The sequence below is a fragment of the Conger conger genome, chromosome 15 (genome assembly GCF_963514075.1).
Source record: "Conger conger chromosome 15, fConCon1.1, whole genome shotgun sequence".
Taxonomy (NCBI): Eukaryota; Metazoa; Chordata; class Actinopteri; order Anguilliformes; family Congridae; genus Conger; species Conger conger.
Window position 1 is genome coordinate 17,797,687 of NC_083774.1, and position 17,142 is coordinate 17,814,828.

General features: G+C 42.2%; 2 protein-coding genes across 3 annotated transcripts; both read right to left on the bottom strand.

Moving 5' to 3' along the window:
* Nucleotides 1-5,933: 5,933 nt before the first annotated feature.
* On the bottom strand, nucleotides 5,934-9,697 carry LOC133111001 (pyruvate dehydrogenase [acetyl-transferring]-phosphatase 2, mitochondrial-like). Its single transcript, XM_061221130.1, has 2 exons — nucleotides 9,637-9,697; nucleotides 5,934-8,969 (listed from the first exon to the last, which is right to left on the bottom strand). Exon 2 carries the CDS (start codon nucleotides 8,911-8,913, stop codon nucleotides 7,312-7,314), a length of 1,602 nt encoding a protein of 533 aa, XP_061077114.1. The 5' UTR covers nucleotides 8,914-8,969; nucleotides 9,637-9,697; the 3' UTR covers nucleotides 5,934-7,311.
* Nucleotides 9,698-13,723: 4,026 nt separating this feature from the next.
* Nucleotides 13,724-17,107, bottom strand: LOC133111007 (carbonic anhydrase 7-like). 2 transcript variants are annotated; one of them, XM_061221135.1, is made up of 8 exons: nucleotides 16,952-17,059; nucleotides 16,751-16,795; nucleotides 16,167-16,364; nucleotides 15,853-15,971; nucleotides 15,645-15,740; nucleotides 15,090-15,152; nucleotides 14,544-14,699; nucleotides 13,724-14,260 (listed from the first exon to the last, which is right to left on the bottom strand). In XM_061221135.1, exons 1-8 carry the CDS (start codon nucleotides 16,986-16,988, stop codon nucleotides 14,141-14,143), a joined length of 834 nt encoding a protein of 277 aa, XP_061077119.1. In that variant the 5' UTR covers nucleotides 16,989-17,059; the 3' UTR covers nucleotides 13,724-14,140. The 2 variants fall into 2 exon arrangements, with proteins under 2 accessions (XP_061077119.1, XP_061077120.1); XM_061221136.1 differs by lacking the exon at nucleotides 16,751-16,795 and having other exon boundaries at nucleotides 16,952-17,107.
* Between the last annotated feature and the right edge of the window lie 35 nt (nucleotides 17,108-17,142).

The following is a 17,142-nucleotide window of genomic DNA, read 5'->3' on the forward strand; positions in this document are numbered from 1 at the left end:
AATGTACAGTTCTGTGCATACTGTATTTATGATAGCGTCTGGACGGAAAGTCCATTAAACATTTTTGTTTTTGTTTTTGAGATACACCTTCAGCAGTTATTGATGAAGGCACAGTTCTTTGCCAGGGGATCACTCAGGGAGTGAGACTGTTTTTCCTCCCACAGTTTAACACAGCTCGTCTCATGCTTAACTTAAATAAAGTTGTGTAAGTTCGGTATCATTCATTCTCTGCCTCTGGTCTAAAAATGCTGTTAGCCTGGAATGTATCACAGTTGTTCATCTAACTCAAGTGGATGCACCTATGTTCTATCACACAGGTCACCCTGGATAAGAGTATTCGCTAAATGAATGCAATTTAGCGCAGTGTGATGTTTTCTTTGATACCGCATTGCCGTTGTTCAGTCAGTGAAACCTGACATTTAGAAGGCCAACAGGCCTGACCACCTGTAGGAGTATAGGAGTAATGCTTGTTCCGTTTCAAGTAACTTTAAAAGCATTTCACAGCTTGTTATGATGTGCAGTGAAATGCACTCCTCAGTCAAGGCCATTAGTAACAACAGCCGCCGCTTGACCCCAGAGGATGCTTGCTGGGCATTTTTTCCATCAGAATGTCGACTCTGACATAAGGATAATTACATGGAAGGTATTTTAGGAGAAAGATTTAACATTAGTCACTAATGTTGTTACTGTAAGTAAAGCATGGGTAAACCCTTATGCCAACATGGTGCTCTCCTGCAACAGAGGTCGGCTGACATGTGACCTGTTGAACAGTGACTGGAAAGCATGTAAGTGGTGCTCTCAACACCAGGACTTAAATAAAACTAAAGGGGGGTGACAGGGTCACCGCCACGTGTCATCTCGGCTTTTTATAGGTACACTTTGACTGATAAAAAGGGAGAGCGGGCTATTTTCAGCTTACAGTCTTGGAAACTTCTGAAGGTCTTCTGAGCGCATGATGCTCAACTGACACCCACCGTACTACATGCACAAGTCTGGCGCTTTTGGGAGATGGCCAGGGGGTTTTTGTTGAAGGATCCAGCCCAGGGCTGTGAGACAGAGGTCACACAGTTTGCTAATTGCAATGGCAGTAGTCCCTGGAAGACAGGCAAAGGCAACTCTTTTACTGAAGGTGCTTCAGTTGGCGTTCAAAGGTGTGAAAATTAAACGGTTTACTTGTTAAAACACTCAGTCTGGGCACTAGCCACAGAAAGCCAGTGTAATGTTATGCAATCCTGGCAGCAGGTACGGCTTCTTTAATAGTGCTAGAGGTAGAGGTCAGCATTGTAGTGTTTTCAGTAGCATACCGGAGTAGCTCCACTGGATTATTCTGTTATATGACAGTGATTGTCCACAGGCAAGCTGTACAGGCTAAACAGTAGGCTAACTAGGCCTGAACCAAAACAACATTATACTAAAACCACACAATATTGTTATTTTATTGTATTATTTGATCCAAGTTATACAGTATATATTCTGATTAATATGAACTTAAATCAAGAGCCCACAGATCATCATAGATGTCTGAAGAACCTGTGTTTATGTTGAAAACCTTCTGCAAAGCCACTGATCTATTTCCTAAAGGAATGTTACAGTCAAATAACCTTCTACCACACCTGAGGAGTAGAGCTTCTCATTTTTGCCCTTTAATGATGCAATGCAGTGTAACCAAACCAATCCCCTTGGGCCACGCCTGGACACTCCAGCTGCAGACCATCAACCAACCATGTCTGCTGTCTTGGTGGTGATTCAACTGAGGATACGAGGGCCTGTGTTCTGAGCACGGGCATGCAGTATGGCCGTTGCACGGAATTGTGATTCAGTGAGCGCAGATGCCAGGGGAAGAACCTTCTAGTCATTGTGGCCTTGCCCACTGCACCCCAGGGGAATGGGAGGCATGGTGGTGAGCCATTCCTTTGCTCATCACACTGGGCACATGGCTGCCTGCTCTCCCAGCTGCACCAGCCTGGCAGTGAAGCCCATCTCCGTGCCCTGCGTTCAGAGGCCGGACTGACTCAGCACAGCTGTTAGCCGGAGCTTCCAGCAGCTTGGCTCATCAGTGTTGTGGAGACGCTAAGAAAGCAAAAGGGATTGCTATCGTGTCATATGCTCCGGGTCAAAAACTGCTTATATTACATTTCCGCTGATGCCCCCCAACCCCCGCCACTTCTATTCCCAATAGGTGAAGCATTCGTTGGCCAATGGCCAAAGCTGACTGCATCAGCTAGGGGAGTCAGAGCACTGTCCCGTATCACCGGATTACCAAACACTAACATATTCCATTTACAGTTAAATTTCTATCTGAAGCAACAGCCTTCTAACAATCTTCTGTATCTTTTTACCTTCTCATTCCGCCAATCTGGTACAGGCCAGTCTGGACTGGTTTCTGTGAGTTATTACTTTTAAAAAAAGGTTGTGCTGGCAACACGTGTCTCCCATGGCTGGTGGTCCCGTGATGCATGTTCGATAAAGTGCCCTGATATGACAGCGCTCTGGCTGCTAAAAGAAATCAAGCTAGCACTGAAAAGCCTTTTTTATTAGCTGATTACGTGGAGAGAGATCTGTCAGCATGAACGTGTGTAATTTGGCATCTGTCGGAATGATCAGTTGAAGGACACACATCTATTGTAGATTTCTAAATAAAGACAACACGGAGCATGCGTCTGTGTATTTCTGGAGGGAGGTGTGAGATATTCTGGGATTTCACCCCCTATTTTTGACAGGTGACCGTGCCAGATCGCCTGTTCTGGCCGACGGAGGAAGATAGGGGGTGGGAGTATTGCTGTTTGTTTGTAACCATGGAGAGTGAGCTCCATGCCAACTGATGCCTCACAGATATACTCCAACGTGATTCATGGTATTTGTCCAGGATTTACCGTTAGCACTGGCCAATTCAAATCTTTGAATGAATACAGTCCTGAAACATAATTATTTAATTAACCTATTCAGTGCGGTTATATCAGCAGCGTTATGCATTTGAAAAACCTTGAAGGTTGCCTTACCACCAAAAGAGTGACTTAAATTAAAACAGATAAACTGAATCCTGACAAAAAATCTGCATACTGTAACAGTACAGAAATGCTGTAATATTCGCCATTCTGGATTTAGTCATAGTTAATTTCCCTGCTGAGTGATGTATAACTTTGTCCTGATTAAGACCTTATTTGGATGTCTCATTACTTACTTTAACACCTTTTATTCCTGGAAATTATCTTCATTGTTTATTGCTTTAGTTGTGAATAGGCCACCACCAGATCTATTTAATGTTGTCAGTGGACTTGGATTTAATTGAGAATTGGCTTGGGTTTATTGATAATTGATAATAGATAACTCACATTTGTCAATTGTCTATATGTACATACCCAGCCAGACTTTGAGCAATGCTCTGATGAAGGCTTTTTGCCATAATGTATGCATAACGCATACGTAGGCTTGGCTGCTTTCCTTGTACCTCTGTTTTTAATCCTTGTTGGATATACTGTTATAATAACGGCTTTTTAAAATAATTCTGGCATATCATCCAGAATGCCTTGGACTTTTTCCTTAGCTTCTGTAAGGTCACTTGTCTTTTTTAGTTGTGTTCGCACCTTTTTCCGAAGAACACCTGTCATCAACCCAAAAGCTAACATGTACAGTATAGCTATTGCATTACTTTGAATATTCATGGGTTCAATTCTTCTTCAGACTAAGTATCAGATAGTGATTCTGAAGGACTGACATCAGTGAGCGACTTAATTCTCAACACCAACTTTAAGCATGGACAAAGGCCCAGCGTCCCTGGTCAGGACGTACTGTATGGCTGCAGAGGTAGATTCTGCTAAGGGGGCAGGGGCCAGTCCCAGGGACCGGGTTTGGTCTTTTCTTGCCTCTGCAGCCTTCAGTGTTTTGTCATATCACAGAACCAGATTAAATGTCGCTGTGTCTGACAAACATCAGCAGAAACCAAAGATAATTCCACGTGCTAAAATGTGGGAAATGAATATATTTACATCACTTAACCCAGTTTAAGTTACATGACATTGATTGTTCGAAAAGAATGATGTGCTTGCTCAGGTATCCTTTGTGTTAAAAAGCTCACTGGAAGCTATTTCAGGAAGCCCCTTTTGCAAACATATGCTAAATATACACCGATCAATTGGCTTCATCCATTATTCATGAACCAGCAGACTATTTCCACTACTTACTTGTGCTGGTTCACACTTTATAGCTTTATAGCTAAGTTTTTGATGAATGATCCTGACTGACAGATAAATGACAGATACATATTAAACATAACACAAGACCAGGATATTTAATCATATGCATATGGAAAATACAGTATAATATGACTAAAAGTGCATTAATAGATTTCACCCATAAAATGTAACTTTTAAAAAGGTTGGGTGGCCTGTAGCGTAGTGGTTAAGGTAAATGACTGGGACACGCAAGGTCGGTTCGAATCCCGGTGTAGCCACAATAAGATCTGCACAGCCGTTAGGCGCTTGAGCAAGGCGCTTAACCCTGCATTGCTCCTGCTTAGTCTAATCAACTGTACGTCGCTCTGGATAAGAGCGTCTGCCAAATACCAATAATGTAATGTTTCCAGGTGTACCTCACTGCTCTCTAAAAATTATAGAGGTTGCAGCAATAGATACATCTATTGTAGCTTGGAACTGACGTAAAACTACACTTAGATCAGCATGCTATTGCCATTTCATACAGACACTTTGTTAGCACTTTTAGAAAGGTATTTGCACCATTAATATGATAGCCCTATAGTTCCATCAGTTGTGAATGGCATTGCTTTGGATTGTAAGAGGCAACATTACAAATTCTCTGTCACTGCATGAGTGTGCCTGTGTTTAATTGGTCAATAGAATTAAGCAGGGAAAATGAAAAGGAAAAAGAGGGGTTTCTGCACTGTAGCTCCCCCTGTTGTTAGATTATTTCACAGTACAGTACCACGCAGCACTAATTCAGTTTAAATTAGGCGAGAACACAGCAGCTGCAGAAACAATGTTTTTGCTGTTTAAAGTCACAGGAAATTTGATTTAGAATACAACAGTAGCACATCAGGTTATGGCTTATGGTACAGCATTGCTTCCCATTATTTAATGCCGATTGATAATTCAGTAACTTTGTAGTTAATACCTTGGCTATGTTGTTTAATCTCATAGGAAATATGAGCCTTCAAAATGAGCCTGTGTGGTTAGTATTGAATGAGAGGGTGGATCAACTGTTGTTGGGTAATTATTTTTACAAAATATGGTGGTAAACGGTGCCCTCTTGTGGACGTCTCTCATATGTATGTTGCAATGTAAAAACAGAAAATAAAAGCAAAACCAACTATGGATGCAATATAGGTCTGACAGCCCATTAAAATGCACACTGTATACTTAACATGTTTTAAGAAACTCTTAGCATGGGCTAGGGCTTAGCAAATTTAAGCAACTAGAATTGAGCCTGAGTAAGAAATGGCTATTATGTGTGAAGTTTTAGTGCTTTTACCACACAATTTGTGAATGTGTTATGACTTATTACATTATCCAAATCTAATCACACTGTGCGTATACAGCAAGGTTATCTTACAAAAAAAAAGAAGGAACTTAGGTAACGGCTGTCCGATAACTGTGATACTATATGTATCATGTGGACTTGAGTAAACTAAGGATTTTGCTATGATATATGTTACTATGTAATTTCTGAACATAAAGGAAGTTATAATTCATATTGTTTTAAATACAAAATCAGTCCCTCAAGTTCAGTGGCCCGGATACCTAGCTAGGATGCACATTAGCAGGAAAGATAGTACATACAGTACATTAGATTGTATGCGTCACAGTGATGACGGAAATGTTTTGTATTGTATTGTAAATTGGCTGTCACAAAATAGGCAACTACAACAAAAGGATGGCAACACCAAGCAGAATGAACAAACCCATACATGGCAAAAAATCTGGGAGATTTTACAACATTTATTTTTCTTTTATGTTGTCAGTGTTCATTTCTTGTGAAAGGAACAGTGATTGTAAACAAACCTACTGTTTAATAGCCTCAAAATGTTTCAATTTCTACAATAACATAACATAGTAGATAATGGACTATGTTACCACAGTAGCAGTTGTTGGTAAGAAACATTTTTGGAACCACTAAGCCAAGAGACAAAAAAAAAAAAGCAATGAAGCAAAAAATAAAGAGAAAAATGTATTCTCAAAAAAAACTGGAAAATGATAAAGGCATTGTAACAGAAAAACAAGGTACACTTCACAGGTTGTAAATAGCTTGGTACATGACGTACAAACAGAACGCCAGACTGTCCTGTTCCTTCATAAATCAATATCTGGCACATGTAGGCGAGATCATCACAGTAACAAGCACAAAAAAAATGTAATCAGACACAAATACCGGTCACAGAACAAATAATGTAATGCAGTGCACAAACATTTAAAAATGATTTTGTTTTTAGTGGACAGAAGACGTGAAGACATACTGTAGCCTAGTTTAGTCACGTCATGTAACTCTCCCTCAAAAAAATTTTTTTGGGTCATGGCCTTGAATCACTGATCCACAAAAGCACATGGAACTTTTGCAGCACATTTACTGATTTACAAAAGCAATCACGTATAATGCAACTACAAAACATGACCCATGCCATATTTTTAACACAAGGGTTGAATGAACAAAGATTTGTACCTGCCTAATATTTTATGTTAAAGCAATTCATTGATTAATATTATCACATTGTGAATATAAACAATATAGCACAACTACATTGACCTTAAATTGTTCCATACAAATATCAAGGTAGATATGAGAGGAAGTGTCAGAGTAAAGACTGTAAACAAAATGTAGCTATGTACACATATATCTCAATATTGATTGTTAAAAAAATCTTTAGAATTTTACATTTTTATATTTATAAAACAGTCTAACAGTATGAGATGACCCTTTTGAAGAAGCAGGATTCTACCATCTGGGAATGCCTCGGTAATTGCCCTTGGATAATGTACTTACTAATGTATGGTCTGTGAAGTAGGACTATGGCAAGAGATCTAATTGAGCCTAATTACATTGTCAGGGTTATGAAGGAGATAGGAGATCACCATAGCCAAAGGGGAATCCATGAATCCTGCATCTTTACTTGAAGCACGTTCAGGTAGGCATATATGTTGTAAACTTCTAGGATTTAACTATGAGTCAAGACGGAGGGAAAAACATGTCCTCACAAGTGTAGTCAAGCCAGATTTGAGGTTTCAGTGACTTGTGACTTACACTGAGAACATGAGGAATGAGACTGGCCATACTAGTCCAGGGGCAGCCGTCCACAGTCCCCTCCTAGGCATCGCGGGGCTTAATGAGGTTGGAGTTGAAGTATACGATGGTGACGGTGATGTCGTCCCGGTACATGCGGGCCAGGTCCTCAGGCAGCGCCAGCATGGCGGACAGGCGCTCCTGCTCCACCTCTCCGTACTCGTTGGTGCCGAGGGCATGGCGGATGAGGTGCGTGGCGGAGTTGGGGTCTATGGCGGGCACCGCCCGGGCGCGGCGCTGCAGCAGGAGGCTGTGCATCTGGCCCAGGTTCATCTGCCGCTCACGGGCCGACAGAGGGGCCTGCAGGTGCACCCCCGTCAGGTGCTCCGCCACCAGCCGCACCGCCTCCTGGCTCCCCAGCATGTCCCACAGCCCGTCTGACGCCAGGATCAGGAAGCGGTCCTGCGGCCGGAGCCGGTGGTAGGCCAGCTCCGGGGCGGCCTCCAGGTAGGGGGGCGTGAGGTAGTTGGGCGGCGTGTACTGGTAGATGTTGAGGGACTCCAGGTCGCAGCCGCTCTCCAGAACGCTCTGCTGGAGCTCGCGGCTCCACTTGAAGCGCATGTCGCCGAAGGCGCGCAGGGGCATGAGGATTCCCAGCAGACGCTCGTCCGTCACCACCGTGCGCCTCTCCGACCGTGGGTGCTGCGACCGCACGCGGTCCAGCTCGGCCGCGTTCAGGGCGTTGTGGTCGCGGGAGAGGGGCAGGGCGGTCCAGCTGCCGTCCTCCTCCTGCGCTCCCAGCACGGCCCGGCAGTCCCCGGTGTTGGCCACGTGCACGCCCTCCGTGTCCACGTGCGCCACGCAGGCCGTGGAGCCGGCGAAGGCCACCTGCAGGGCCGTGTTCCTCATCAGCCCGCTGTCCAGCGGGACCTGGGCCTCCAGCGAGATGTCCTCGTCCAGCCGCCGGAAGGCGTAGTCCAGGGCATCGCGGGGGGACATGCCCTCCCCGTGCTCCTCGCTTTCCAACAGCTCCTGCCAGAAGACCCGCAGGTGCTCCAGGTACAGCGAGGCCGATTCTCGGAAGTTGTAGTCGTTGTGGTGCTTGTACCACTGCAGGATGGGCGGCACAGGCCGCAGGGTCTCGATGGCGTCTTCCACCTCCTCCAGGCTCCCCTGCGACATGAGAGCCACCGCCACGTAGTACAGCAGCCGCTCGCTCACCGCCTGTGCGCAAGCGTAGCCCCCGTGCCCGTCAAACACGCCAAACATCATGCCCTTGGTCTGCAGACAAGTGGCAGCGCTGCGTCGGTCCTCGTTGGGCGTGTTGGCTGGCAGCTGGTTGCTCTCGAACTTAAGCACGGCGCTGAGGCCCCTTCCGTCAAACTCGGGGATGCTCACGGCCTGCTCATTGGTTCGCAGGATGCCATTAATCTGTGCGGGAGTCAGCTGGAAGTCCGGGTCCTGGCTAGTGGAGGAGTGGCGCTGGGCACCGGGCACACTGCCAGGACCCAGGTCAGAGCCGCTGTGGGAGGAGGAACTGGATAGCCGGGTCCTTTTGGGCCATGTAACCAGACGGTGAGGAGAGCAGCAGCACCTATAATACAGTCTGTGCTGCTGGTTACGGGAGACGGAGAGGGCACTACGCTTGGCAAAGTGCAGGAACCATGAGCATAATGTGCCTGACATTTCGGGCTTCAAACCTGAAAGATGCTGTCTGTTGTCGAGTCTCACTATCTCACAACCTGGAAAAGTGAATTTAGATCGTTTAACATGCGATTTGGCTTATTGACATGTCAAAATTGTGTCAAAAAACAGCATACGTTAAACATTCAACTCGCGGTTTACTGTAGCAAATATTCTCGCACATAAATCATCATAAATGGTTTACATGACTACGTTATCTGTTTTTTCAAACATGCCCATTTAAACAATTGGTGGTCAAAATGACTTTTTTTTCCAGTTTCCTTGTTTTGTATGCGAGCCACTTCAAAACATCGATTGGAAATGGAAGATCATCTATATTCTATAATATTATGAACTAGCCACGCACTTGCTAGCTTTAACCTAGATCAACAGTATATCTCGCAGGTCATCACAGTTAGGTAACTTGAGATTCATAACATTCATCCGTTGCTACAGGAAAATGACAAACAGCGACCTTTCAAGCAAACTGTCCGTTAATATTTTCATTAGTGCCCAGGCTATTCTGCTTGCTTGATTCATCTAGCTAGCTAAATTAACTGTAGAAAGATGATTTGCTAATGCGCAAGCTAATGCAGGTTAGCTACATTACAGATGTTGCGTCAAATCTATCCCGCGAAGTGAAATGCACCGTTTACCCAGAAACTCGTGATCGGGCACTGCTGGTTAATGCTGTGGAATATAGCCTACATTTTGATTTAAACTCACCAGGAAGATTCCGTTCTTGTAAATTGACTGCTCCCGGCTTTTCTAGATCTTTTCCCCCTACTATTTCCTTTCGCTATTATAGCCGTATAAAAGCACCGCCCCGTATTCTGTGATTGGATGATACACAGATACGGCGTCGATTGGTTTACCGTACCTATTTACCATACAGTTTATTTATTAATGGATCCAGTCATCCACCCACTGTTCTACAATGTACAATCTGTTTGAGATGGCAGCGCTACCTACATTTTTCACAACCAGAGCACGTTCTGAAACGGCATCATTCTGCAATCGTTGAATAAGCATAGTGTGTAATTGTGATAGCTACTTCTTTTCATAGATTTTCTCAAGTGGATGAAATAGCCTACTTTGTCTAAAACAGAAATATCAGAGTTTAATATTGTCGCTCATGGCCATTTAGGAATTATTGTAGGGTAATCATTACTATTATCATCATTGTTGTTTGCCAAATAAATGCGTTTACAATTCCTGCAAAGTATAGCCATCTTGGGCACCTATATCTTAATTTGGTTACTCAGTAACCCCACGGAGTAGCCAACTAGCCTACCATCTTACTGAGAAGCCTTGTCCCCATGGTTTTGCTTTCACATCCTATCACTCATTCTCATCCCAATATAACAATGGTTCCTGTATTTAAAACAGAAGGCTATGAAATGAAAAGGCTGACATATAAGATCTATTTCAAGCATATTGGGGTGGGAGTATCATACATAGTCTACAGTAAGTAAGTAGTGGATTTACACAATTACACATATTTACAAATGAGCTTGTAACAGTTATGCATGATACTTTCAGTTAAACATGTTTTATGCAGCTTATTGTTAAACTATTATTGTTCCTAATATGTACCTGCTGAGTATTTTGCATGGCATGTCAAAACAAAGTGGCAAGATAAAACATGATCAGGACGATAACTCTTGGTATCCCTTACTGTAAGTGACTTATCAGCAGTGAGGTTTCACTTCCTGCTTCCTGGTGCTGGATAAACTGAGAAATATTCCATCAAATGTGGTGTAATGTGCTGAAGTGTTATGTTCCTGTGTTCTGTGTGTTAGTTTATCATTGTTTATTATCATCATTCTTGTAATTTATTATTTTTCATATTCATGTCTGGTGTTCTGTTTATATTCGTTAGTCTTTGCACTCGTCTTCCCCTGTGATGTCTGAGTCTGAATGTTTTCTAGCCCAGTCACTCCCTTGTCTGCGTGCCCCACTATTCGGGTGTGTCCGGGGTTCAGTCTTCCTTCCAATCTTACATTCCTTACTTCCTGCTTTCTCTCCATTTCATGTTTGTACATAGCACTAATATACTAAACCCAACTAACATAGAATTTGTACAGTACTAATTATACTAACACACTAATATGTTTGTCAAACTAACAAACTAACATGCACTAGTTTTGGGTATTTGTAATTTAAATCACTTAACTAACTTACTAACACATCTCCAGTTTCAATTCTGTTCTGTAACTCCGCCTCCCTATTCTATCACTGATGATTTGCTTAGTTTCAGCGAAGTATTCGCACCTGTCTCTCTCTATCTCTGCATCTCCTGATTCTCTGCAATTGTCTCTAGTCCAGAGCCTCTCGTTATTGTCCTATTACCCTTTCATGTGTTTCACTTGATGTTAATTTGTTAGACCGCCCTCACTCCCTTGCCCCGCCTAGTTTGTCTCATTTCCCTGTGTATTTATACCTGTCCTTTTCGGTCGCACGGTGCTAGTTCGTCTTGTCCTCTTCTGTTCCCGAGCCCTTGTATTCCGTCCCCCAGTTCTAGCCTCCTTGTCTTCCTTGCCCTTGTTCCTGAGTCCTTTCCCTTTCCCTTGGTTATCTGGTTTTCTGGATTTTTTGTACCTCTGCCTGTTTGGACTGACCCCCGGGATTTGGACCTTGGCTTGTTTTTTGACTACGTTCTGTCTGCCCCTGCTGTATTAAAACCTGCCATTTATCTGCACCCCTGTCTGCTACTGGTTCCTCTGTTCCCCCCGGCATAACATGAAGTTACTTGCAAGATTTAAATAAGGTCAATGTAAGACCTTACAATAATTTATAGACAATATAAAATCCACGAAACCATACAATTGCCATGTAGCCAGTAACCAGTTACAAAATGGATGAATGCCATTTGCACATATGAAACCGTACTGAATTATATGTAGTGTTACATACACATTAAATTGGCCGAAGGAATGATACAAAATAGATCAAAAGAAACAGATTAGTTTTTCCTACCCATTTCTCTTTGTTGCTCCACTCAGGCATTAATAATGTATGCGGTCCCATTTTGTTATTTGTCTCTAAACATGAATACAGTTGTGTGGGTGTGTGGGCAATTAGTTAAGTAGGATAAAACTAATTCAGATTGTATTCATATAAGTCTAGTACGTTAATTCTCGGGAACCGACAATCAGATGTTAAATGTGTCCATGATCATCATGAACTAAGTTCATGACTATCTGTCCTAGTTTATATGGATATGGTGCATAGTGGGTGCTGGGCATCCCTTGTTTTGGAGGTAATGAGGCCCCCAGAAGGAAAATGATATTTTTCAGAGTGCAGGATCTGAGTAAACAGCAGGAGTCTTTCCACTATCTTCATTAGTGAGTGTTTGGAAGCTGTGAAATGAGCCGGGGGTTATTTGTAAATGGAACTCCCAGGCTCAGAATATGTACAACAGTGTCAACACACTCTCAGGCTACATTGCGCACCTGCTGTTCCAGGAAGGCTAGCTATGCTGAGAAAAAAGAAATCCGAATAAGATGTTCATCTTTGCATATTTGACCCTTTTCACTGCATGGGAAATGTGTTTGTCATAGGTGTTCAAATGATAATTGTCAGGCCAAATTTGAAAAAAAAAACAAAAACAAAGGACTGTTAAATTGAAACTGTATATTTCTGAGCAGATTGGCTTGTCATACAGCATACCTTTGTTCAGTTGTTTAGTGCATGTGTTCGGCTCTATCAAAATCAGTTGTATTGACCCCAAAACATATGTGTAACATTACGTTCACTCTGAATTTGGCATTATGACAGACTATGAAAGATATAGTTCTACAAAATGTAGATGAAAGCCTAAAACAGCCAATTTGTACATAAACATCAATCAATCAGTTGTTGCACCTTGATTGATTATGATAGCGCACGTCACATACAGCATGATCAAAACTTGCTTTAAAGGGAAACTATGATCATAATGCAAGACACTGTACTGAAAGTATGTATTTTTTATTATTACTATTACAGATATGTGACCCACAGCAAGGCGACGGGGCGTTTCAATCAATTCCAAGGGGATCTGACTGACAGGCCCTCAAAAAAATTATTCTACATCTTGAACATGCTGTAATTTGGAAATGAAATAAATCATGTCAATTTAAATCCAGTCAACCCATAAAAGCCCAACAATATTTGAGTTTTCAGTGGTTTAAATTCATGCAGTCCTGCCAAAGGAACCCAAAAGTTCAGCAAGGCCTGGTGAATTCATAGGTTGGAAAACTCAAGCAAACTAGGAATTTCCCCATCATGACACTGTGCTTTGATCAACTCTGCCTCTAAAGCACTCAGCTTTCCGCTGTCTAAATAAAGTGAGTATAAAGTGTATAAGGGTGGTCTTTACAATCAGAATCTTTAGGTAAAACAGAACCTCAATTCCTTAATTTAAATTAATAAGCAACGAAATGTGCGTCCCCCTCCAATCATGGTAGTTGGATTTAAATATTCCTTATCCAGAAGGAACTTTACACCAACTTCTCACAGTTCTGCCCTACCCTATCAGATGGTCATAGATGCAATTCTCTATTATACCACTGTGTGGCAATTATATTTCAATGGTTACAAACTGAGGCAGATCGCACAACACCCTGCACAGTTCAGAATTGCCCACCATTAGATCTGCATAGTTAAAACCATTCAGGGTACTGCATAAACCTCTGGTCAAGGCATTTAAGAATAAAACAATATCGTGTGGAAAAGGACACCATTTATCCACATAGGATAACAAAATATGAAAGCGTTTCCACGATTATGGTGCACTTAAACCAGTTAAAATGCTCTTTCCTACAGGTCATGAAGTGAGGCACAAATCTCTTTAATAAATGTAAAATGCATGCATAGAATATAATAATTTAATACATTTGCACAAATTAATCCATAAAAATCCAAAAGTCTCAACAAAATCCCAATGAGTAACAAACCACTCCCTGCATGCTTATTTGAGAAGTCCATAACCAGTACAGTAACGCAAAGCAAACACATACCTGCATTAGGGATTAGTGTGTCAATGGAAAATATTGCAGCTACACTTGTTAATCATTAGGACCTACACTAGCAAAAGCAGCCCACCCTTACAGTGAAAAACAAACCGTCACCTGAAAAGGGTTGCTGATGAATGCAGGAGTCCTATGGCAGTCATTAAAGCAAATAGGACATGCCTCCAAAGGTGAACAGAATGCGAGATTAGACTTTGAACAATGATCTTTGGCCTTTAGTTGTAGGAAGCACAGACTTTCCTGCCATTGAGGGGCTGAGGTGGTCTGAAGTTATTTTCCATGAATTTCTCATCTTCCTTCTCTTCACTGAACAGCAACATTCGGAACTGTTCCATCTGTTGGACCAAAAAAAAAAAAAAAAAAAAAAAAAAAAAAAAGAAAAGAAAAAGGGAGGTGAGGCCTGATTCAAACATCAAGTTCTATACTCAGCCTGGCATGTGAAACTCACAATACACTTAAGAACTTTAATCAAATGCAGTGACAATTCAGCTCTCAGGTAGCATCCTGAACAGTTAGACACCAAATACTCCAATTTCATATTTACTCAAACTTCATAGCAGCATTTAAGGCTGAAAGTCCCACAAAGTTCCTCTTGGGCCCCAAAGCAGATCTGCTCACCTGTCTCTTTGACACCTCAATAGGCTCTTCAAAAACAATCCAGGTGACGCTCTCGTGGAGTGGAGGTGTGGTCAGGGAGCCAGGGTAGGTCCAGTAATTGAGATTTCTTGGAAGAAGACACTTTGGATTGAAGTCCTTTAAATCTGCAGTACTACCCTGAGATGGATAGGTACACAGACATCACCTTTAGGAAATTAAATTTCAGGGCTCATTATTGGATGCTGAGTATTGCATATTTTACCTCCAAATAAAATACCAGTTAGGATTTTAGTTGAGGTTCTGCAGTGAAATGGACACCTTTCTTCAATCCTTTTACATCAAATGTGCATAAATGGTACCGTTTAAAAAGGTCACTCACTCATGCTTCTCATACCAGCTTGGTCTAGATTTGAGGTGATCCCAATTTCCTGAAGTACCATCAAGAGAATTACTCTCCCTACAATCTCCTTGGTTGAACCAACTTTGTAGTTCATACAGAGCATTACCAATGGAATGTATGAAGGCATGTGGAAAACAGAAATGTGCAATGTGCACAATTGCACTTACTTTAAACTTTACCATGGATAAAGCATCGGTTATCTTGGTTAAACCTTGGTGTTCCTTCCCAGTCTACAAAAAATAAAATTCAGTGATGCAGTCAGAAGGAAACCAGGAGATTAGTCACCCAACTGCAATTCTTCAAAAAGATTAATCAGAAACTGGTTTTATAGCTTGCACTACAATACAATGGTATAGTGCCAACAATACTCGCCAAGTTGGCTATTCATTATCCCATTCAAACACTGGAACAAGCTTGAGTCATGTAATGATAAATATTCCAAATTATACAAAATGACAATAATCATTTAGTTGTTGAATCCAATCATTATGCATTTGCATCAAAGAAACCTTACAATTTGTGCAAAATAAATTATACTTGTATAAAGAGCACACAGTCCTGGACATGCTGGTTTCAGAATAGGCCTTTAAAATGTTCTCATTACTGGAATACTCATCTGGCCCACTCAGGTAATGGAATCAGTCTGGGTAGATTGGAATGTCAGCTGCTCATATGGCCAGAGTGAAACCGTAGCCCTTCCAACAGGTAGGAATCAGACCCACCTCTAGGAAGACCCCAAGAACCGCAAGGCCATCAGGAGCTGCTACTGCTTCTCTGAATGTCTGGTACTTGGATGCATTCCAGTGGACCAGATGAAGCTGTAGGAGGAAGCAACTCAGTAGAGTTGGGTGTTGTTCAGAGCCAGGCTCAAGCTATAGGTCCCTTCTGCCCAGAAGCCCATTGAATGTCGATTATTGGAGTCAACCTTACTTCAGACGCATAAGTCCTTCCATCAACAGTGTGCTCAGAGCCTTGGCAATCCTTGTGACCCCAGTGAAAGTGGAACTGCTTCAGCCTGTAGGCATCGCCCAGAGGGCCTCCTTCAATTACTGTGGAGATGTCAGGCATCAGCACACACCACCAGCACCACATTACCAATACCATTGACTGCACTTGGCTTACGACTAGAAACACTAGTTCAGTCAACATCAGCCCAACCATCAATGAAAAGGTTTCTGCAAGTACGACTGAATATCACATTTCCCTTCTGCCTAAAGTGAAGATTCACCCATGTTTAAACTCACCTGGCCCCTGTTCAGCATCAGCATACTCCACAGCCACAGAGCACCCGTTGTTTGAAATGCTGATGGAGCTGTAGTTCTCATAGGAGACAATGAGAGGGGACAGGCTAGAGTCATACATGGTCTCAGCAGTAATAATATTTACTGGAGACTGGTGATTTCCCTGGGCAATGGGGTAGCCTTTGTGCCAAGAGGAGGGACCTGGGATAGAGCAAAGCAAACTGTTAACCCTTGTGTTATATATCCTTTTAAAATATGCAAACCCTCATTTGAAATGAGTCCGATCATATTCTTTTCAGAGGGAACATATTCTTTTCAGAGGGAACATATTTGGACTTTTTTTTTTTTTTTTTAAGTTAGACCGACAGGCAACTGGGAAGAACTTAATTGGAAGTGTCCAGTGTGGATCCCTTTAAGAAGACTCAAACATTATGTCATTGTCCTCAGATTACTGATCAAGGTTGTAAGTAGACTTCATAGCTGCTAAAAAAACAATGTCATTCAGTTGCTTGAAAGTTCTGAATTTCTATTCATATCCCAAATTTCCTGTATTTATATTGGACAAACACAAACATTTACATGCCAATCTTCAGGTCGTTTCTTGCAAGTTAGCTCCAACAAATATTCAGATCCTACCAAATGCAGAATTAGAAGTAATTGTCAGATGACAATTTAACAGTGTTTTTAGAAAATTATGTTTCTTTGTATGGTGGTCCTAAGGTCATTTTTTAATTTAAGAGGCAACTAGTGAATTGCATTTTACACTTCCGAACCAAGACTCATCTCACCGTCGTCTTCTCCATAACCCCAACAATGACTGGCCATTGTGAGAATTTTCACACGCTTTCTCTGTGACTGTGCCGGTGATCACAATCAAATCACTATTTATGTCGTGTAGCACTCATTTGGTAACCTTTTAAACGCGATGAAGGTGGAGACGCTGGACTGCCCAAGCTGTAAGAAATGAGTTGTAATTCTC

Coding starts and splice junctions, on each gene's coding strand:
- LOC133111007 (XM_061221135.1), bottom strand. CDS start 16,988: ATGGCCAGTCATTGTTGGGGTTATGGAGAAGACGACG. Junction 16,796..16,951: donor GGGTTATGGAGAAGACGACG/GTGAGATGAGTC, acceptor TGCATTTGGTAG/GATCTGAATATTTGTTGGAG. Junction 14,700..15,089: donor TATCCATGGTAAAGTTTAAA/GTAAGTGCAATT, acceptor TATCCATCTCAG/GGTAGTACTGCAGATTTAAA.
- LOC133111001 (XM_061221130.1), bottom strand. CDS start 8,913: ATGTCAGGCACATTATGCTCATGGTTCCTGCACTTTGCCAAGCGTAGT.